At 40.7% G+C, this 23,561-nt stretch overlaps 1 protein-coding gene across 3 annotated transcripts in view; it reads left to right on the top strand.

The window, feature by feature from the left end:
* The first annotated feature begins 353 nt into the window (after positions 1–353).
* The window catches only part of LOC112256781 (sprouty-related, EVH1 domain-containing protein 1), a 104,338-nt gene continuing 81,130 nt past the window's right edge, over positions 354–23,561 (top strand). The window contains exons 1-2 of one of the 3 annotated variants that reach the window (XM_042325341.1): positions 354–729; positions 959–1,010. In XM_042325341.1, coding sequence (XP_042181275.1) covers positions 982–1,010 — 29 coding nt within the window. In that variant the 5' untranslated portion in view covers positions 354–729; positions 959–981. Of the gene's footprint in view, positions 1,011–2,382; positions 2,461–23,561 lie in introns of all 3 variants that reach the window. The other 2 variants (XM_042325342.1, XM_042325340.1) reach the window with 2 other exon arrangements.

The following is a 23,561-nucleotide window of genomic DNA, read 5'->3' as shown; positions in this document are numbered from 1 at the left end:
AACCAACGCCACCATAATCTACACATGATAGTTTATTGATGGTGGTATCACACACACAATCCTTCTCACAGATTATTTTTTATTTTTCGTGCTATCACACAGACGCTTCCTTTTTTCTGTATCACTGCGTGACTGAAGGGAAACTTCTGTTGGGAAGTGCAGGGACTACTTTAGGTCAATTTTGGATATAAATAATCCGAATATATGCCTAATGACACAGGCATATTTTATCAAATGTTTCTCACATATGGTTAGAATTGATGTAAGCAATAGAATTTATAGTTGAGAATCCTTTGACATATCATATGTATTTTTTTGCAGCCATGCGGAAGGATTTCATTGTAGAACTGGTGGTCGACGCTTCCGCCCAGTTTTCCGATGTTCATTGCTCGAGTTGAAAATGGAGTTCGATTAAAGCAGATGTCCAACAACTTCTTCGGGAAAATGTAACTCACTGTATTTGCCTTTTGTATGTCAATTTCTTAATATAAATTATGTTGTACATTTTTCTAGCTGTGGAGGCTATAATTCAACGTACACCGACACATTGACGGACCAACCAGCGCTTTTTAAGTGTTGTCCTGGACCTGAAGTTGGAGAGGGGAATGCTCGATAACTAGCCACTAATAACGTGCCAAATGTCGGTTTTATTTTGTACACTTTTTAGCATCTGAACGCATTGGATTTCGTTTTACCGAAGAGGATGACGAAGATGTGCATTTTGTTGAGGTTGGATTTTACTTCCAAGGAAAATAAAATTAATAATCGGTTGTCACTCCTCGCAATTGAGTTACAAAATTAGCTAGGCTACTTGGTTTTCCTAAAAGAGCTCAGTTATGCATGCAGCATTGTAAGACAATTAACTTTTATACAATATCTAGTGATTCTTTGCGAAAGAAAATGGTGATATTTGCGGTTTATTTCCCCGCCGTCACTGCGTCCTCGATGCTATTGCCAGGATTTGGATCCCCGTGAGAAAAAATGAGCGAAGATTCAACAAATCCAAACGAGTGAGTACATTTTTATCCCACATTCTAGAACGCGATGATAATTCTGCCTTCATGTATCGAATCGTCACTGCAACGATTTGCACGATTCTAAATGACTCTGTTCCACATGATCCTTCGTTCTACAAATACCATTTTGAGAACTCATATTTTAATGAGGTTACAATTTTCAGTAATACATATACATCCATTTATTTTGTTTGGTTTGTTTTCCATGATCACAACAACGTGTTTTGGGACTTGATGCAATAGAAATAAAACCGTCTTATTATATTATGGCAACGGCAGATGTTAAATGTACTTTTGACGACTGTATAGAAAATGGATGCAATATATATGATAGTAGTTTCATCAAGAATGTCTTTGAAAAATACCTTATGATTGGACTGCAATTGAATAATATCTATTGATATTTCAGATTGTGTGACTAAATCGTAATTTATTACAATCGCTGTGGCTAGATGTTGTGTTTAAGCATATGATTTAAGAAGATTTATATGCTTACTGTACCTACTCTAAAATTATATTGTCATAAGAATCAACATTATACAATAGTGTTTTCTTGACATTTGATAGCAGGCTACTCTGTTAGTTAATGTAGAGGTTTTAAAAATGTATATTCTCTCGAATATTATTTTTTTCAATGGAAATGTCGCTGTAAACTGGTTGCTGCAAAAGTAGAAGACGCCATATTTTTTTTCTCAATAGCACTCATTTGCATATCACAATCTCCATTCATAATTTTTTTTTTTTAATGGACGTATTGCGTTCCAAATGTGACTGGGCTACGCCCGGAAAGCAACATTTATGTGAATTGACATATGGTCCTTTGTGTCGCTGTAAATCCGTATTGTTTTAATGGGCTGATCTCTTGCGTGGCTTGTTGACAGTCAGTGAGAAATATCTGCTCGGGAGGTGCTGCGATCACGTGACCCCTTCCATTCATAAAGAGTACCTGGGTGCCCATTCACAGTACGCTGTACAGTACAGTGTCTCGCAACTCAATGGCGATCACACAAAGATTTGGGATGAGCTTAATCTGGATGTAGACATAACAGACATCCATTCATTTGAAAACAAATAAATCATGCAAGGATGATTTGCTCTTATTGCATTCTTCTGATGCTCTCAAAACTGGCATCCATATTTTTTTATTTATTCTAGATGGTTGAAATCTGTTCCTATGCTGACATTTCCATCGTTTATGTGTCTGAAAGACGCCCATGCTCGCACACAACAGGTTGATTGATTTAAAGTGGGGGAAAAAAGAACTCTGTCCTTGAACTAGGCAATGTAGGCATATTGTTGTTTCATATTCAATATATTACATAAGCAAGGACCATGATGTATGGTGCTTTGCGTTTGTTCTTCCTAGTGACTGCAGCAGCACAACACATAAGATGGCCAACATATGATGCAATTGAAGATCAAGGAAGATGGTGGGAAAAGAACAGTAAGCCCCACCTGATCCATTTTTATATTTATGCTGGCTGGAATTTACGTTCAGTCTAGCAGCTGTTGTACATAATGTACGCATCTGATGACAAAGAACACACAAAGAAGCAAGATGTTTTTAATGTCACTGAATGCCATTTTGACACATTTGAGCTACACTATTGTATCAAATATTAAGGTCTATCAGGTTTTGTACTTGTAAAGCATATGACAGAGCCAATGCAATGTGTATCTTCCAGTTTCTCCTCACAACAGCATTAAAGTTAACCATGTCAATGAGTAGCCAAGGACAATCATTAAACCACACACTTATTGTTGTGAGTCGTGTGTGAATACAATGGCATGCTCAGTAGGTTACATTGTCGTCTTGTTGGGAGTTTCTGGACACTTCTCTGTTAGCATCACGGGCATAGTAATATATCATTCATTACAGCTTGTTGCTTCATCAAATGATCACAAAGCTGTGTGATGAATAAAATGTGGTTGAATGTGTGTGCTACTCACTCACACGCAAAGATGCACTCGTACAGGTTATTAAAAGATTTTTTGCTGTGAACGTGAAATGCATACCACCATGTTAAATATCCAGTCTGCATGATACACTGAAAAGAGGAAGGGCTAGGCCTAACATGGCCTACTCTGTGTGTGTGTGGTCAAAGAAGGTAGCGTAGTCCTCCAAAAAATAATCACACAGAGAAAGTAGAAGAACCAGGGTGTGTCTGTCTGGGATTATAGGAGACATATCCTTACGAGGGAGCTTAGAAGTAGTCTTTTTAACAAGGTTCTTCTGCCATCCAGGGGTTTAAGCTATGACATGCATAGTAAACAAGGGTGGGCTAATAAAGCCCGAAATGATAACGAAATAGCAAAATCAGACATGCTGTTAGCTAAATACAAACTAATTGCAAAGAATGGCAAATTCAGCTGATAAAGTTATACAAGCATAGGTAGTAGCTACCGAATGTCATTTTCAGTGAGTGTGGACATTTTACAAGTGAAAGTGAGTGAGAGAAACTGCAAATGAATGAATAAAGTTGTGATGCATGCTTTCCTGAAGGAAGAGCAGCAAGTATACGGAGCAGAGGGGAGGGGAAAAAACTGCTAGTAAAAAGCACAGGGAAATAATTACATATTTTATGTCTGGCATTGGTAAGGTCATTAATAAATAAGTAGGGTTAGCCTAATGGTTTTGGATTGATGTTCTGTTTTCTGTTTAGCCTAGTTTGTCAGTCAGGTGATTCCTCTTGGACTCCTTCTTCCTATCTGTGTGATTGATTTGACAGCTCAGCATTTCTGTCAATGTGGGCTGTCACGATCTTATCACCTGGGGGCCTGTTCTGCCCCTCGCTCCATTCCTCTGACAGGCTTCTCCCAAAAGAATTCCCTCAAACAATATCTGATTGAATGTGAGTATTGTGCCTTTCCGACAGAGCATAGCTTCTTCAGCTGTTCGGCTAGTCGTTTATGATGGTGGTAATTGCTCAAGTTATGTGCTGTGGAACTCTGTGAAATAATGTTTAGTAGGCTACGTTTTGTTCATCTCTTTAGAATAATGTTTCGGGTGATGCAGTCTAATGGGGGGAAATGAATAGCCTACATAACACAACTGGTGCTTTTCCATCAAGACTTACCCCCACATCAGTGGGCAGCCATTGTTTTAGGGCGGCGGGTAGCCTAGCGGTTAGTGTTGGGCCTGTAACCAAAAGGTTGCTTGTTCTGGAAAATAGTCTGAGCCTTCTGTAAAACACTAGGGGAAATCCTCCTGGAAATGCGCCACGCCTGTAGTTTTGAAGCCTGAATGTAGCCTTGGCTTACACACTCCTAGGCCTGAGTTTCAAATACCAATTAGTGTGAAGTAGGCTTGGGGTGGTATCCAGATTTTCACACCATCCTGGGATTTACAGTATTACTGGAATAGCACACAAGGGGGTGCTAAAAGTGCCCATTGAGCCTCTACAAAAAAGTAAGTCGCTCCAGATAAGAGCGTCTGTTACATTGCTAAAATGCCTTTAGCTAAATGCTAATGAGCGAAAACTAACAAACTAATTGAAAAGATGAGCAAATCCAGCTCATAAAGTTATACAAGCATTGCTAGTAGCTACTGAATGTCATTTACAGTGAGTGTGGACATTTACAAGTGAATGAGAGAAATTGTGTGAATGTACAAAGTTGTGATGCATGCTTTTCTGAAGGAAGAGCACTGAGCAGAAGACAGAAGAACGTAGGAAGTGGGGAAAAACGCTAGTAGGAAGCACAGGCAGCTGTACAGAACTTTAACTTCTCGAACACGGCAGAAAGACGTTATAAGATATCTGATGGCAAACATTTAGTAGTGAATTGCGTACAAGTGTAACTTACTTCATTGCCTCGTGCGCCGCACAACAGACATTCCGATATACAGTACCAGTCAAAAGTTTGGACACCTACACATTCAAGGGTTTTTATTTTTTTAACTATTTTCTACATTGTAGAATAATAGTGAAGACATCACAACTATGAAATAACATATATGGAATCATGTAGTAACCAAAAAAGTGTTCAATCAAAATATATTAGATTCTTCAATGTAGCCACCCTTTGCCTTGATGACAGCTTTGAACACTTTGGCATTCGCTCAACCAGCTTCATGAGTAGTCACCTGGGATGCATTTCAATTAACAGGAGTGCCTTGTTAAAAGTTTGTGGAATTTCTTTCCTTAATGCTTTTGAGCCAATCAGTTTTTTTGTAATAAGGTAGGGGTGGTATATAGAAGATAGCTCTAAAGAAACCACTACTAAAGGACACCAATGAGAAGAAGAGATTTACTTGGGCCAAGAAACACAAGCAATTGACATTAGACCGGTGGAAATTTGTCCTTTGGTCTGATGAGTCAAAATGTAAGATTTTTGGTTCCAACCGCCGTGTCTTTGTGAGACGCAGAGTAGGTGAACAAATGATATCTGCACGTGTGGTTCCCACCGTGAAGCATGGAGGAGGAAGTGTGATGGTTTGGGAGTGCTTTGACTGTAACACTGTTGCTTTTATTTAGAATTCAATGCCTGGCTACCACAGCGTTCAGTGGCGATACTCCATCCCATCTGGTTGGCACTTAGTGAGATTATCATGTGTTGGGTCATTGTCCTGATGAAAAACAAATCTCCAGGCTGTGTAAGGGCTATTTGACCAAGGAGAGTGATGGAGAGCTGCATCAGATGACCTGGCATGCACAATGACCCAACCTCAACCCAATTGAAATGGTTTGGGATGAGTTGGACCCCAGAGTGATTGAAAAGTAGCCAACAACTGCTCAGCATATGTGGGAACTCCTTCAAGATTGTTGGAAAAGCATTCCTCGTGAAACTGGTTGAGAGAATGACAGGCATGTGCAAAGCTGTCATCAAGGCAAAGGGTGGCTACTTTTGAAGAATATAAAATATATTTTGGTTTGTAACACTTTTTTGGTTCTACACGATTCCATATTTGTTATTTTGTTGTTTTGATGTCTTTTATTCTACAATGTAGAAAATAGTCAAAATAAAGACCCTTGAATGAGTAGGTGTCCAAACTTCTGACTTGTACTCTATATACAACTTTTGTATTGAATGTACATAGAATGCTTTCTCCCGTTGTGCTCTTTACAACGAACACGTGTCTGGCTCAACTGTTTTGGGGAACTAGGGTAAGCTTCATAATGTGACTGAAGGGAAGAAAGCAAAATGCTTAATATCTCAATGTATTGCACAAGTTGACTGCAGGTATTAACTTCCAAAGTAGCAACAAATTTTCCAATTTATGGAAACTACAAATAGTTTTGATGTTATTGGAAAACCATCTCGTGGCATTTTCTAAATACCCCGGTATACGGCCTATACGGTATTCCGCCCAAGCCTAGTGTGAAGTGGGTAGTCAAAGGCTTTAGAGGTCCTCAGAGTTGTCTGTAATTTTGCTTCTGTATTATTTTTGGGAATTAGCCTTTTGATAGTTTCTGGCCACTGCTCTGTATTGATTGAATTGGAACTTGTCATCTGTGCAAATAAAATGTACGAAGGAAGTTTTGGTCTTACATAGGCTAACATCCTGACTTTGGATTGGGACAGAGCGTGTTGTTCTTTTCTAACTATATCAGCAGGCTGGCCTTGTAGGTTGTCAAACGATCACTGATTCTTGCTCCCACTTATCTCAAGATACATTTTCTGACATTTGGCAAAAGATATATTTTTCCTGCCGCAACGTCATAATTTCTCCTTTTGTTCTTTACCTATTCTTAACATATGATAATTAGCTATGGCGGATAGGCTTGGGCAGTATACCATATATACCGGGGTTTTTGAAAATGGCCACGGGATAGTTTCTCTATCGTTAACAATTTATTTTGAAGTTGTTTAAATACAAATATTAAAATGTATCTACTTTTTAAGTATATTACTGCAGTCAACCGGTGCAATATGCTAAGAGATAAAGACGAACGCATTTTTCATTTCACCTGTCACAAAATGTTTCATTATAAAGTTTACCAGTAGTCCCCAGTCATATGGTGTTTGTTTACGAGCACACAACTACAAGAGACCGTAGCCTTGTGAGTCACTCACTGTTGTGCAGCACGAGGCAGGTGATCTAGTTACCGTATGGAATTCACAACTAAGTGTTTGCCAGCTAGATAACTTAACTATTATAGGGACACTTTGGGATTTTGGCTATGATGCCCTTTATCTACTTCCCCAGAGTAAGATGAACTTGTGGATACCATTTTTTCTGTGTCCAGTATGAAGGGAGTTTCATGAGCCAATGCCTACTAGCGTTGCCCATAGGCTTCCAGTACTAGCATGCTAAGGATGTCTAAAATGTTCTAAATGCTCTGCAGTTGTGGATTTGGTTTACTAATTTAGTAGCTAGTTAGCTAAGTGGTTAGCTTCTTCCAAAATAAATCATTGTTTGGTAACAGCAGAGAATCCCCTCTTGGATCTGTCTAATATTTGTCTTGTGCTTGCAGCAAACTGAGTAGCTTTTTTGAGTTACTAGTATAACTTTATGAGCTGGGATGTCTGTCCTGCAAATAGTTTAGGTCAGACTGTATAAAATGTTTAATGCACACATCAGCATTTTGTTATTCTCTATGGGATTTTACATGTACCAAGCCTAATGGAGGATGAGCAGTTGTTTAATCTGTGAAATTACCCTGTGTACAGGCTATTTATAGTCTGCTTTTCTGTTACATGGTATTGTATTGTTTGCATGACAATACTTCTCTATAAACCTGTCTGGATGAATGGGATGATTTGTTACTGACAGTGTGTTACTATGTAACTGAGCAGGCCCTGTACAGTATGAATGTAGTCTGTTCTGGCTCTTCTCTTCCCATGGCCAGAGTTACGATTCAGTGTATTTTAAACCCGAGAAACTTCCCTATTGTAATTCTCATTTCCTCTTAAGTATTTTATGAGCGGACCTGAACTAGTAAATATCATCAGTGTATTTGGATAGTAATATTTCATTCTTTAAAACCGCACTGTACCCATTTTAGTTGACTGTCTCACCAATCAAGACAAAATGATAATGCATATCGAATGCCCATTTACCTTTGAAAATGCTAGGCTATGCTGTGTCGTATTAGACCAGGCTAAAAAATCCTCCCCGTTTCTTTTTGTCACCAGATATATAGTGACGTCTTTTTTTCAAGGAGCTCTCTGGTGTGCCTTGGCCATATTGCAATGCTTCTACGAAATTCTTTGAGCAGTAAAACGTCTGAATTTTAGGTATTGTTTTCAGTTGTGCTGCTGCTGCTGCATGAATGCTTTGCTGGGAGCTGCTGCACTGGAGGTAAGATGGTTCTTTCCTGCAAGACCACTGACATAAAAGGGCACAGATGTAAATCCAAAACCTTGTCTTTTGAATGAGTTTCCAAACTCTTTGAAAACAGGAAGGAGTTGGGGCCTGTGAGTGTATTCGCATGTGTACATGCTTTTCTAGTTTGTCTATAAAATACAAGTAGCTATAGGCTAGATGAGGGGATTTGAGCAAACAACTTAATTTTATAGAAGTAATATTTTATGAACCAAACGTTTGACCGGGTATGTAGCCTATTATAGGGAAATTGATGCTCATCTGCTGAGTCATCTTATAAGCCATTTTTAGAAATTGAACCTGACTTTCTATGAGAAGCCACTTCTCCAATGTGTAGCCTACACGTGTGAAGTGTTTCTCACAAGGTCTTCTAGCTAGAACATTTTTCAACGCAGTTGTTCTTTACAGCGTGCTAGATTGTAATGGGCAGTACAGTAGTCTAGTTTGATGGTTTCTTTACAACTCGCCACAGTGAATATTTTTCAATATTATGCTGTGGTTGTGATGCTTTAACAACAGTGTGGATTACAGGGATATTTTACAGCATACTAATGTGCCATTTCTGTGATTGTTAACAACCATGGTGGATGGATGATGGCTTCTTTACAGCATGGTGCATTCCTTGTAATGAGGTCTTGCTTCTTCTCAGCCTTGTCCTAGTACCCGTTCCTAGCACTCCCCAGTCTTAAATCTGAGATTCTGCAGTAACTATTGCAATTAGAAGCAGGGTCTCCAAAGACTACTTTCACATCAAAGCCGCCCGTAGACGCAGTAGCAGTCCAAATTTGCCATTCCTCTTTTTCTGTAATGGTGAGTGCAAGGTTTTAATTTGCCAAATGCTTGCTGTTTTAATTATGATCATCTCAATATGTTGTGCTTTGATGTTTTGGGGCTTTTGATACACATGGGATTCTTTTGATTTATTTCAGTACACTAGTGCTGGGGTACCCAGAACATTGTCGTTGGTGTTACAGGCCCAAACGTGTAATGAGGTTGGTTAGCATTGGTGTGAGGCATGAAATCATTGTTACAGAAACATTGCTGGAGTAGCTTGACATGGTGCTTTAGTGCCCGTTCAGATTTACTAGACTTGTTACCAGCACCGGTGTTCACATTAGCTACACATGCCGTGGCTTCAGCGACAATATGTTCTCTCTGCCCACCTCTAGTATTGTAAATCTCACAGAATGCTATGCGAGCATCTTCTCATCTTAACCATTAGACCTACAGTATTTCAATAATACAAAATGATACACCAATTCACACGTATGTGCAGACCATTTTAAAAGGGTTTATTTTCCCATTTGCAAACTCAAATTACAGGAGTCAGACAATAACACAGAAGTCCGTTACGACGCCAAACTGCAGTCAGGTCAAGACCCTGGTGAGGACGAGAAGCACGCAGATGCGCATCCCTGAGACTGTTTCTGACTAAATCTTTTGTGGTGCAAACCTACAGCTTCATCAGCTGTCAGGTCTCAGACAATCCCGCAGGTGAAGAAGCCGGATGTGGAGAGCCTGGGCTGGCGTGGTTAAACGTGGTGTGCGGTTGTGAGGCCAATTTGGACATATTGCCAAATTCTCCAAAACAGCATTGGAAGAATCTTATAGTAGAGAAATTAACATTCTATTCTCTGGCAACAGCTCTGGTGGACATTCAAGCAGTCAGCATGACGATTGCATGCTCCCTCATCTTGAGACATCTGTGGCATTGTGTTGTGTGAAAAAATTGCACATTTTAGAGTGGCATTTTTTATTGCCCCCAGCACAAGGTGAACCTGTGTAATGATCATGCTGTTTAATCACCTTCTTGATATGCCACACCTGTCAGGTGGATGGATTATCTTGGCAAAGGTGAAATGCTCAGTAAAAGGGATGTGAGGAAATTTGTGCACAAAATTTGAGGCATTTTGTGTGTATGGGATCTTTTATTTCAGCTCATGAAACATGGGACCAATACTTTACATGTTGCATTTATATTTTTGTTCAGTTAGATTATATTACAATTTAAGATGACTACCTCAACTAACCAGGCTTTGTTTTATCCTGTAATGCAAGTCATTACATGGGATACAGTGCATTCGGAAAGTATTGAAACCCCTTGACATTTTCCACATTTTGTTACGTTACAGCCTTTTCTAAAATTTCCTCATCAATCTACACACAATATCCCATGCCTTTTGGCAAACTCCAAGTCGGATGTCATGTGCCTTTTTACTGAGGAGTGGCTTCCGTCTGGCCACTCTACCATAAAGACCTGATTGGTGGAGTGCTGCAGAGATGGTTGTGCTTCTGTAAGGTTCTCCCATCTCCACAGAGGAACTCTAGAGCTCTGTCAGAGTGACCATTGGGTTCTTGATCACCTCCCTGACTAAGGCCCTTCTCCCCTGTTTGCCCAGTTTGGTCGGGCGTTCAGCTCTAGGAAGAGTCTTGGTGCTTCCAAACTTCTTCAATTTAAGAATGATAGAGGCCACTGTGTTCTTGGGGACCTTCAATGCTGCAGACATTTTTTGGTAACCTTCCCCAGATTTGTGACTCCACACAATCCTGTCTCTGAGCTCTTTGGACAATTCCTTAAATTCCTTTGTTTTTTGCTCTGACATGCACTGTCAACTGTGGGACCTTTATATAGACCTGTGTGTGCCTCAATTGAATTTACCACAGGTGCACTCCAAGTTGTGGAAACATCTCAAGGATGATCAATGGAAACCGGATGCACTGGAGTTCAATTTTGAGTCTCATAGCAAAGCGTCTGAATACTTGTATAAATAAAGTATATATATTTTTTTCTTAAATAAATGTGCAAACATTTTGAAAAACCTGTTTCAACGCTATGTCATTATGGGGTATTATGTGTAGATTGATTAGGGATTTTTTTTCTTTTATTCCATTTTCTAATAAGGCTGTAATGTAACAATGTGAAAAAAGTCAAGGGGTCTGAGTATTTTCTGAATGCAATGTATTCAGTGCCTTCAGAAAGTATCCCTAGACTTTTTCCATTTTGTTTCAGCCTGAATTCAAAATGGATTAAATCATTATTTACTCACCCATCTACACACACTACCCCATAATGATGAAGTGAAAACATGTTTATTTTTATTAAACTATGCAAGTGTATTGAAAATTATAAGTGTTCACACCCCTAAGTCAATACATGTTAGAATCACATTTACAGCTGTGAGTCTTTCTGGGTAAGTCTCTAAACTGTGCACACCTGGATTGTACAATATTTACACATTTTTACAATTCAAGCTCTGTCAAGTTCAAATCAAATTTTATTTTCACATGCGCCGAATACAACAGGTGTAGACCTTAACGTTAAATGCTTACTTACAAGCTTATGTTCATATTTGTATGAACATAAGATTCAACAAATGAGACAGAAACTGAACAAGTTCCACAGACATGTGACTAACAGAAATGGCATAATGTGTCCCTGAACAAAGGGGGGACAAAATCAAAAGTGACAGTCAGTATCTGGTGTGGCCACCAGCTGCATTAAGTACTGCAGTGCATCTCCTCCTCATGGACTGCACCAGATTTGCCAGTTCTTGCTGTGATATGTTACCCCACTCCGCCACCAAGGCACCTGCAAGTTCCCAGATATTTCTGGGAATTCACCATCCGATCCAACAGGTCCCAGACGGGCTCAATGGGATTGAGATCCGGGCTCTTTGCAGGACATGGCAGAACACTGACATTCCTGTCTTGCAGGAAATCGCGCACAGAACGAGCAGTATGGCTGGTGGCATTGTCATGCTGGTGGGTCATGTTAGGATGAGAATGCAGGAAGGGTACCACATGAGGGAGGAGGATGTCTTCCCGGTAATGCACAGCGTTGAGATTGCCAGCAATGACAACAACTCAGTCCGATGATGCTGTGACTAGAGGTCGACCGATTATGATTTTTCAACGCCGATACCAATTATATGAGGACCAAAAAAGGCGATACCGATTAATCAGCCTATTTATTTATTTATTTGTAATAATGACAATTACAACAATACTGAATTAACACTTATTTTAACTTAATATAAAACATCAATCAAATCAATTTAACCTCAAATAAAAAATGAAACCTGTTCAATTTGGTTTAAATAATGCAAAAACAAAGTGTTGGAGAAGAAAGTAAAAGTGCAATATGTGCCATGTAAGAAAGCTAACGTTTAAGTTCCTTGCTCAGAACATGAGAACATATGAAAGTTGGTGGTTCCTTTTAACATGAGACTTGAATATTCCAAGGTAAGAGGTTTTAGGTTGTAGTTAATATAGTATTTATAGGACTATTTCTCTCTATACCATTTGAATTTCATATACCTTTGACTATTGGATGTTCTTATATGCACTTTAGTATTGCCAGTGTAACAGTATAGCTTCCGTCCCTCTCCTCGCCCCTACCTGGGCTCGAACCAGGAACACATCAACAACAGCCACACTCGAAGCATCCTTACCTATCGCTCCACAAAAGCTGCGGCCCTTGCAGCGCAAGGGGAATAACTACTCCAAATCTAAAAGCGAGTGACGTTTGAAACAGTATTAGCGCACACCCAGCTAACTAGCTAGCCATTTCACATTGGTTACACCAGCCATTCGGCTGATAGGCTTGAAGTCATAAACGGCGCTGTGCTTGCGAAGAGCTGCTGGCAAAACGCACGAAAGTGCTGTTTGAATGAATGATTGCGGGCCTGCTGCTGCTCAGTCAGACTGCTCTATCAAATCAGACTTAATTATAACATAATAACACACAGAAATACGAGCCTTTGTTCATTAATATGTTCAAATCCGGAAACTATCATTTCGAAAACAAAACGTTTATTATTTCAGTGAAATACGGAACCGTTAGGTATTTTATCTAACGGTTGGCATCCCTAAGTCTAAATATTCTTGTTACATTGCACAACCTTCAATGTATGTCATAATTACATAAAATTCTGCCAAATTAGTTCGCAATGAGCCAGGCAGCCCAAACTGTTGCATATACCCTGACTCTGCATGCAATGAACGCAAGAGAAATTACAATTTCACCTGGTTAATATTGCCTGCTAAACTGGATTAGTAGTTATGACTAGTGATAATGATTGATTGTTTTTTATAATATGAGTTTAATGCTAGCTAGCAATTTACCTTGGCTTCTACTGCATTCGCGTAACAGGCAGGCTACTCGTGGAGTGCAATGGTTAGAGCGTTGGACTAGTTAACTGTGCAGTTGCAAGATTGAAACTCTTGAGCTGACAAGGTGAAAATCTGTCGTTCTGCCCCTGAACAAGGCAGTTAACACAGTTCCTAGGCCGTCATTGAAAATAAGAATGTGTTCTTAATTGACTTGCCTAGTTAAATAAAGTTATAAAAATAATAATAATAAAAATAATAATCAGAAATCGGCGCCCAAAAATACAGATTTCCGATTGTTATGAAAACTTGAAATCGGCCCTAATTAATCGGTCGACCTCTAGCAGTGACACTGCCCCAGACCATGATGGACCCTCCCTTCAAATTGATCCCGCACCAGAGTACAGGCCTCAGTGTAACGCTCATTCCTTTGACGATAAACGTGAATGCGACCATCACCCCTGATGAGACAAAACTGTAACTCGTCAGTGAAGAGCACTTTTTGCCAGTCCTGTCTGGTCCAGCGACGGTGGGTTTCTTCCCATAGGCGACGTTGTTGCCGGTGATGTCTGGTGAGGATCTGCCTTACAACAGGCCTACAAGCCCTCAGTCCAGCCTCGCTCAGCCTATTGCGGACAGTCTGAGCACTACTGGAGTAATTGTGCGTTCCTGATGTAACTCGGGCAGTTGTCGCCATCCTGTACCTGTCCCGCAGGTGTGATGTTCGGATGTACCGATCCTGTGCAAATGTTGTTACACGTGACCTGCCACTGCAAGGATGATCAGCTGTCCGTCCTTTCTCCCTGTAGCGCTGTCTTAGGCGTCTCACAGTACAGACATAGCAATTTATTGCCCTGGCCACATCTGCAGTTATCATGCCTCCTTACAGCATGATTAAACCCTTTACAATGAAGATCTGTAAAGTTATTTAGATTTTTACAAATTGCCTTTGAAAGAAAGGGTCCTGAAAAAGGGACATTTTATTTTTATGCTGAGTATACATCTGTAAAATGATAGTCCAGAAACTAAAGCTTTGGTTGTCTTTCTCTCAGGCTTCCATGTCTTCTCCCTGGACTTCCTCAATGTCCACCTCTTGAACATCAGACTGAGGCCTTATCTTCACTGTCTCTGTACTACCTTGTTGAGGATGACATGTTGTCAGGCTAAAAAATCTGGATATTTCCCAGATGGCCACCAATTTTTCAACCCTTGTATTGGTCAGCCTGTTTAGTGTGTGTTCCCAAATAAGGACCAGTTGTGCTCGGAGGCGGCTGATGTTGGTGGGATTTGGAGGACGATGGAGGACACGGGAAAGAGCCTCAGATCCACAAAGTCCCTTCCACTGCCATATTACATCTCCATCCCAAAGCCTTTGCTTGAAAGTGTACTTTTCCAGACTGCCAAGAACCTTTCCCTCAACTAGGCCAAGGTGGCAAGACACAGTAGTGATGACACCATAGGCCTTGTTGATCTCTGCACTGGACAGGATGCTCTTGCCAGCATACTTGGGGTCCAAAATGCACGCTGCGGCGTGTATGGGCTTCAGGCAGAAGTCTTCACGCTTTTTGATGTATTTCAGAACTGCAGTTTCCTCTGCTTGGAGCAACAGTGAAGTGGGCAGGGCAGTACAGATTTATTCTCTTACATCTGCAAGCAGTCTGAACATCAAACAATATGGCATTGTCTCCCTCAATCAGTGCAATGGCTACTGCTATAGGTTTCAGGCTGCTTACCACTCTCTCCCAAAATACATCATGCAGGAGGGTCCTCTTGATGGGGCTGTCCATATCGGCAGACTGTGATATGGCCATATCTTGGATGGACTACTTCCCCTCCAGGAGACTGTCAAACAAGATGACAACACCACCCAACAGGTGTTGCTGGGCAGCTTCAATGTGGTGCTCTTATTCTTCTCACTTTACTTGGTGAGGTAGATTGCTGCTATAACTTGATGACCCTTCATATACCTAACCATTTCCTTGGCTCTCTTGTAGTGTTGTTTTCAGTGCCATGATGTCCTTGAGGAGCAGATTTAATGCATGAGCAGCACAGCCAATGGGTGTGATGTGAGGGTAGGACTCCTCCACTTTAGACCAAGCAGCCTTCATGTTCGCAGCATTGTCTGTCACCAGTGCAAATACTTTGTGGTCCAAAGTTATTGATGACTGGCTTCAGCTCATTTGAAATGTAGAGACCTGTGTGTCTGTTGTCCCTTTTGTCTGTGCTCATGTAGAATTCTGGTTGAGGGGTGGCGATTATGTAGTTTTAATTATTCCTTGCCCACCCATCAGAGATGATTGCAATAGTCTGCCTTCTCAATGATTTGCTTGACCTTCACTTGAACTCTGTTGAACTCTGCATCCAGAAAATGAGTAGATAAAGCATGTCTGTTTGGGGGGGTGTACGCTGGGCAAAGAACATTCAAAAATCTCTTCCAATACACATTGCCTGTGAGCATCAGAGGTGAACCAGTTGCATACACAGCTCGAGCAAGACATTCAGCATTTCTCTGACTACGTTCCTCCATTGAGTCCATAAAACTTCTAATTCCAGGAGGACCATGAGCTGTTGCTATCGTTAGATTCATAATTTTCACCTCAATTAGAAGTATAGGGACTTTTGTCAGAGGTTGCTTGTTGTGAGCGCTCAGGGAACTTTATGCAATTGGCCAGATGATTCTGCCAATCAAAATCTAAATTCTGCTGCATTCTTCACACATGATTTTGGCACAGTATTTGCAAATGTACACAGCTTTTCCTTCTACATTAGGTGCAGTGAAATGCCTCCACACATCAGATAGTGCCTGTGGCATTTTTCTGTAAAGAGTTTTTAAAAAGGAGTAAAAAAACATAAAATACAATTCCATGTATAGATAAATAGTTAAGCAGTTTGATTAAACAACTCCTTTTGTATGATAAATGTTTTAAAATGAAACATGTATGGAAACAGGTGAATTAACACTCCTCAGTTAGCTGGCTCAAGCAAGCTAAAACACACATGGTAGCAAAAACTAACTAGCAGAAATTATTAACAAGGTAGAAATTATTTAAACACACTTTCCTGTACGCTACTATTTACTAGTTAACAAGAAATCATGTATGTCATATAAAATATATTGACCCCACCCAGTATTGTAATCAAAACTTACCAGAAAGCATGTAGTACTTGGCTCAGACAGTATAGTAGTGTGGGCTCAGTAGCATCTCATTAGTGTGCAAGATCTTGAGAATCAGCTGTACATGTGATGGAAGAGTGCACTGTGCATGCGGAGGGTTGCAATTCCATTGAATTGTGGATAGTTTAACCAAAATATGCCACAAGACCTAGAATTGCCTTATGTCCCACAGAAACTAGAAAAATTCTGTAATTTTACCGGACATTTTCTGACACTTTGCAAGCCCAGTTTTAGGCCTACATTACAGTAATACGTCTATTCTGTTTTGTTTTTTTCAAAACCTCCTTGAGAATGTACTTTAACTTTAGTCAACGTAAATGAGTTCTTAGTTTCTTTTCACATTTTCTACCTGTTTTCTATGATTAGAGCTTAACAAAGGTTGTTCTTCAACCAGTCTCTCATTCTTTGTTAGTGTGTGTAGCCTATTTATAGCCATCTTGTTGGGTAGATTTGCTCTTGTACGGAAGGCATGTTGAATTTCAGGATAGCTAGGTTCATCGTTAACTACCCTAATACTTGCTAGAACCCTTTAGAGCATGGCACTTGCAACGCCATGGTTGTGGGTTCGATTCCCACGGGGACCAGAATTAAACTATCGACTTAAGTCGCTTTCGATAAGGGTGTCTGCTAAATGACTAAAATTGTTAAATTCCATGGTTGGGTTCTGTCATTTTGTCCAGCATCCAAAGGGTTGTGTTGGTGTTTTGTTTTGGGTCTACATGCCTGTTGTGTATTTGTAAAACATTTTAAACAGTAGCCAATGTCCTTTTGGAAATGTGAAGATATGTGTGTGTTAGAGTATGTTCGTCCTTGATGCAGTTGCTCAGTTTGCATGGAAGAAGGTATCCAGATGATTCAGACATAAAAAAGTTTTTGTCCATGCTAGTGAAAAAAATAAGTTCTCTAAATGTTTTCTCTCCTCTGCTTGCGGTTCCTTTCCCACTCTGCGGAAGGATAATCTAAAGAATCAGATTGGGATAAATAGCTTGTGTTTATTTTCACAGTAACTTTTTTTATTCTAAATCTTAATCCCAAAGTGGGCTGCTGGGGCTTGACGGCCTGCCTCCCCTTTAGGTACAAGGGGGAGTGGTGGTGATGTCTCTCCCCTTTTCTAATGCTAATGAAAAGAGGAATGGTTTTCCAGCCTTTAGCTTGCAGAGTGTGTCTCTCCTGCAGCATGCTCCACTGCCTGGACATTGTGAGAGCACAAAACTCCAGGCCTGGGATCCAATAACGTGAAATTTCAGCAGAGAAGCAGCCATTGTGTAGAGAGGCAGCCGTGGAGGGTGATGGGTGGGAGGGGAGGGAAGGAGGCGAGGGTGACTTGGCGATCACCCAGGGCTCAGGCCACATCGTCCCACTCCTGTCTTACTTTCAGGCCTCCTCCTCCTCCTGTCCCCCCAGGGGCTGGGAAGCCCAGGGGCTGAGGCAGAAGCAGAGCATGATGGCATGCTGGAGCTCTGTGAGCCACAGTCCAGGGCCACAGACAAACGGCCACTTTGTTAGGCCAGGAAATGGTTGTCCCAGGATCCCCCTTCGCCACCACACACTGAAGCAGCCAGGCCCTCTGGGCGCAGGCCTGGCCAGCACGTGCTCTCAAGTACAGTCCTAGCCTACAGCCCTTTATGTTGCTGTTCCTGCTATGTGTTTGGGTGGCTTGTACTGTGGTGGTGTATGTACTGTGGTGGTGTGTGTAATGTATAGCCTAGTTTGTGGAAGTTGAGCTGGTTTAGCAGTGTTTTCCGCAAATACATGGAGTTGCCAGCCAAATAGAAAAAGTAGCCAGCCAGGTAGTTCTGGGCGGTGGGGGTCCGGGAGGCATGCCCCCTGAGGAAAAAACAATTCCAGAATGAGCTCTCTTGGTGACCTCTGGTACATTCTAACACCCATAATTCCATCTGAAATACACAGCTAAGTTATGGACTACTTTACCTCCCATATCTCCAGTTTTACTGCAAGGTATGAATTACCACAATTATGTTTGGTCTTCAAATTATGTGTTTTTTTGGGCTCTGCTGCTGTGTACACTTAGGGTAAGGAAACCAGTATGTTATTTTGGTCAACTATCCCTTTAAGAGTTTGGCCTGTCAATCGATGATGTTTGTGAGTCACATGGTAGGGTTTCAGACCTGTCAATCAATCACTGTGGGTGGGACTTTGAGGGAAGGCGGTAGATTAGTATTCTAGTCTACCCTTTTCAATCTAACATATCGTGACAAACTAAAACTAGTCGACTCTTTCAGTTTGGTTTATTTTCTTAACCTAATGAAAAATGCTCTGTAAAGTAAACATGGATTCCCTGAGAAACAATATAGAAATCAAGGAAAATGGTTAAAACAAAACATTTATGGGGAGTACCCCCAGCCCCCCCGCCAAATTGTATAAAAGTGGGGGTGCACAAAGTCAGGCGCCCGTGAATAGACCTACGAGAATGTTTTGAAGAATGAAGCAGGTGATAAACATGGGCTTTGCTACACAGAAAGAAGCAGTTGACTACTCCATTGTTGACACCAATCAAGTCAGTAGGCCTATCTCAATATCTTTAACAATGACAGAAGTACACTATATATACAAAAGTATGTGGGCGCCCCTCCAATGTAGAGGATTTGGCTATGTCAGACACACCCATTGCTGACAGGTGTATAAAATCGAGCACACAGCCATGCAATTTACATAGACAAACATTGGCATTAGAATGGCCTTACTGAAGAGCTCAATGACTTTCAATGTGGCACCGTCATAGGATACCACCTTTCCAACAAGTCAATTTGTCAAATTCGGCGGATGCCAGGTACCTGCCCCAATGCATAGTGCCAAATGTAAAACCGCAACTCATCAGTGAAGATCACTTTTTGCCAGTCCTGTCTGGTCCAGGGACGGTGGGTTTGTCCCCATAGGTGATGCTGTTGCCGGTGGTGTCTGGTGAGGACCTGCCTTACAACAGGCCTACAAGCCCGGACATTCTGATCACTGATGAAGTGATTGTGCGTTCCTGGTGTAACTCAGGCAGTTGTTGTTGCCATCCTGTACCTGTCCCACAGGTGTGATGTTCGGATGTACCGATCCTGTGCAGGTGTTGTTACACTTGGTCTGCCACTGCGAGGACGATCAGCTGTCCGTCGTGTCACAGTACAGACATTGCAATTTATTGCCCTGGCCACATCTGCAGTCCTCATGCCTCCTTGCAGCATGCCTAAGGCAGAGTTCACGCAGATGAGCAGGACCCTGGGCATCTTTCTTTTGGTGTTTTCAGAGTCAGTAGAAAGGCCTCTTTAGTGTCCTAAGTTTTCATAACTGTGACCTTAATTGCCAACCGTCTGTACACTGTTAGTGTCTTAACGACCGTTCCACAGGTGCATGTTCATTAATTGTTTATGGTTTATTGAACAAGCATGGGAAACAGTGTTTAAACCCTTTACAATGAAGATCTGTCAAGGATCCTGAAAACATTCTAATAGTTTGCCTAATTTCAGTATGAGAAAACAATCAATGTGTAGAGAATCATTGTACCATCTAAACCACTGTGAAATATCCTTTCAATAACCCAAAATATTGTATTTTCAGCTGTTTGAAGCTAGTGTACAAAACCGAAAGCAAAAACTAAAGACTGGGAAGCATAGAAATAGTGAACATAGAACAGATCTACCACTTCTTAGATTTGCTTTCAATGAGTGACTTGTTCGATGTGAATTTAGTCGGGTTGAATCAGAAAGTTTATATTGAGCTTTTAAATAAGTTTCAACTCATACTTACCACTACATGGGAAGTGAAAATTCACTCGCATTAGACTCATCATGCTCTCGTTCCTCCGTGAAATGAAATTTGACTGCAACCAACCACAGCATACACAAGTAACACAGATTGCAGAGAGGCTGGACAGACTGCAGACTCACAAACCAGAAGTGGTTTCCTCACTTTGTGACTGACAGGTGCCTGTCCAATCAATAGATAACTAGAAGATGCATATCGTTATTCTTTAGTTGGAGAAGGCTATACAGACTTTTCTGACTTGTGAATTTAAACTTTTAAATGAAAAGAAGCCTGGTTAATGAAGTGCCACTTATGGACGGCGTTTCAAACACTGGTTTAGGTATGAAATCATAGGCAAGCAGTTGTGGTATAAGAAACTTTCAATCACTTGCAGTTTGTCTTTCTGTTTATTCCACCAAAGCTTATTAGGTCATTTAGACCGTTCTATAATTTTAGGTATTTAGAGGTACTTTGCTGTTGCTTCTCCAGTAGTATGTTGTCTACTTGCTCAGTTAGACAGTCCTTAATTAATTTTTTAGCTAAAGGGTACTATAAAGCTAGAGGGACACTGATATTTTTGTTGACAAATACAATGTTTACAAACAATGGAGTAAAACAAGTTTGTGTTGAGTTTGATATCTCTGTCGTCATACATCCTACTAGATTGTATTGAGAAGGGTGAGTGAACTTTCTCAATGACCTTTCTCAACAAACCTGTTTGTCTAGCCTATATTGAGGAAGATGATATAATCCTGAAATGCTCATATAAGAGAAGAGGAGAATTATGCCATAGTTTGTTGATGGACTTGAGGGGTTTAAATCCGTATGAGAGCTGTCGACTCCCACCATGCCCCCATTCTTCCCCTCACTCACTCATTCCCTCTGTTTCCTTCTACTTTTTTGTTGGAAATGAAGTCGGTCATCCAGCAGAATAACTTGGAATAATTTGGAATGGGGGGGGGGCACTGAGGCAGGGCTACTCTCTTTTTCTCTCTTTTTTTGCGGGCCCAAGCCAGCTGATCCGCTTCCGCTCTCATTGTGTGTCCAATGGACTGTGCACCCAGCGAGGGGCACGGAGCCCAGCCTTTGTCTCCATGGACCGCCCTACTCTGTACAGGACAGGGGGTTGTGTGTGTGCATGTTAGGGCCCTATAAATACACAATGTGGAAAACACAGACGGAATCTAGACATTTAAAACTGTATTCAACAATATAAAAAATATAATTGTTTTTAGTAGGGAATCAACTAAATGTATTAAATGTCTGAAGAGGCAATGAGAATTCCCCCTGTCTATTTGTGCGGTGCACTATTAGCAATGATTAGCAGATCTTCTGGTAATTGGAAAGGCTTTCCCAATAACCTTTTAAAAATAATCACCCCTTTTTACATCAGCAGTTGTCACAAAGTTCTTATTCATGAACTGAACCTAAAACAGCAGAGAGCAAGCAATGCAGATGTAGAAGCATGGTGGCTAAAAGCTCCCTAGAAAGGCTGGAATCTTTGGAAGAAATCTAGAGGGGAACCAGGCTCTTCGGGGTGGCCAGTCCTCTTGGCTGTGCCAGGTGGAGATCATAGGACTACATGGCCATTAACGCCAGATGGTTCTTCAAAATGTTAAAAAGTTCATAGATGACCAGCAGGTTTAAATAATAAACAGTGGTTATAGAGAGTGCAACAGGTCAGCACTAGAGGACGACCGATTCTGATTTTTCAACGCCGATACCGATTATTGGAGGACAAAAAAAAGCCGATGCTGATTAATCGGCCGATTTATTTTTAAAAAAATGAGGGAAAAAATAATTATGTGTGTATGTATGTGTATATATATATATATATATATAATTACAATTTTTTTTTTTAAATTTACATTTTTTAAAATGTGTATTTATTTGTAATAATGATAATTACAACAATACTGAACAAACACTTATTATAATACATCAATAAAATCCATTTAGCCTCAAATAAGTAAAGAAACATGTTCAATTTGGTTTAAATAATGCAAAAACAAAGTGTTGGAGAAGAAAGTAAAAGTGCAATATGTGCTATGTAAGAAAGCTAAAGATTAAGTTCCTTGCTCAGAACATGAGAACATATGAAAGCTGGTGGTTCCTTTTAACATGAGTCTTCAATATTCCCAGGTAAGAAGTTTTAGGTTGTAGTTATTATAGGACTTATAGGACTATTTCTCTCTATACCATTTGTATTTCATATACCTTTGACTATTGGATTTTCTTATAGGCACTTTAGTATTTCCAGTGTAACAGTATAGCTTCCATACCTCTCCTTGCTCCTACCTGGGCTCGAACCAGGAACACAACGTCAACAGCCACACTCGAAGCAGCGTTACCCATGCAGAGCAAGGGGAACAACTACTCCAAGTCTCAGAGCGAGTGACGTTTGAAATGCTATTAGCACGCACCCTGCTAACTAGCTAGCCATTTCACATCACATCGTTACACCAGCCTAATCACAGGAGTTGATAGGCTTGAAGTCATAAACATCAGAGCTGCTACCAAAACGCACGAAAGTGCTGTTTGAATGAATGCTTATGAGCCTGCTGGTGCCTACCAATGCTCAGTCAGACTGCTCTATCAAATCATAGACTTAATTATAACATAATAACACACACAAATGCGAGCCTTAGGTCATTAATATGGTCGAATCCGGAAACTCATCTCGAAAACAAGACGTTTATTCTTTCAGTGAAATACGGAACCGTTCTGTATTTCATCTAACAGGTGGCATCCATCAGTCTAAATATTCCTGTTAGATTGCACAACCTTCAATGTTATTTCATAATTACGTAAAATTCTGGCAAATTTGTTTGAGCCAGGCGGCCCAAACTGTTGCATATACCCTGGCTCTGCGTGCAATTTCACCTGGTTAATATTGCCTGCTAACCTGGATTTCTTTTTGCTAAATATGCAGGTTTAAAAATATATACTTCTGTGTATTGATTTTAAGGCATTGGTGTTTATGGTTAGGTACACGTTGGAGCAACGACAGTCCTTTTTCGCAAATGCCCACTGCATCAATTATATGCAACGCAGGACACGCTAGATAAACTAATAATATCATCAACCATGTGTAGTTATAACTAGTGATTTAGGATTGAATAAGTTTAATGGTAGCTAGCAACTTACCTTGGCTTCTTACTGCATTCGCGTAACAGGCGGGCTCCTCGTGAGGCAGGTGGTTAGAGCGTTGGACTAGTTAACCGTAAGGTTGGAAGATTGAATC

Source organism: Oncorhynchus tshawytscha, linkage group LG08, assembly GCF_018296145.1.
Source record: "Oncorhynchus tshawytscha isolate Ot180627B linkage group LG08, Otsh_v2.0, whole genome shotgun sequence".
NCBI classification, from domain to species: domain Eukaryota; kingdom Metazoa; phylum Chordata; class Actinopteri; order Salmoniformes; family Salmonidae; genus Oncorhynchus; species Oncorhynchus tshawytscha.
The sequence above is the reverse complement of the archived record's forward strand: the minus strand, read 5'-3'. Positions and strand labels throughout refer to the sequence as shown.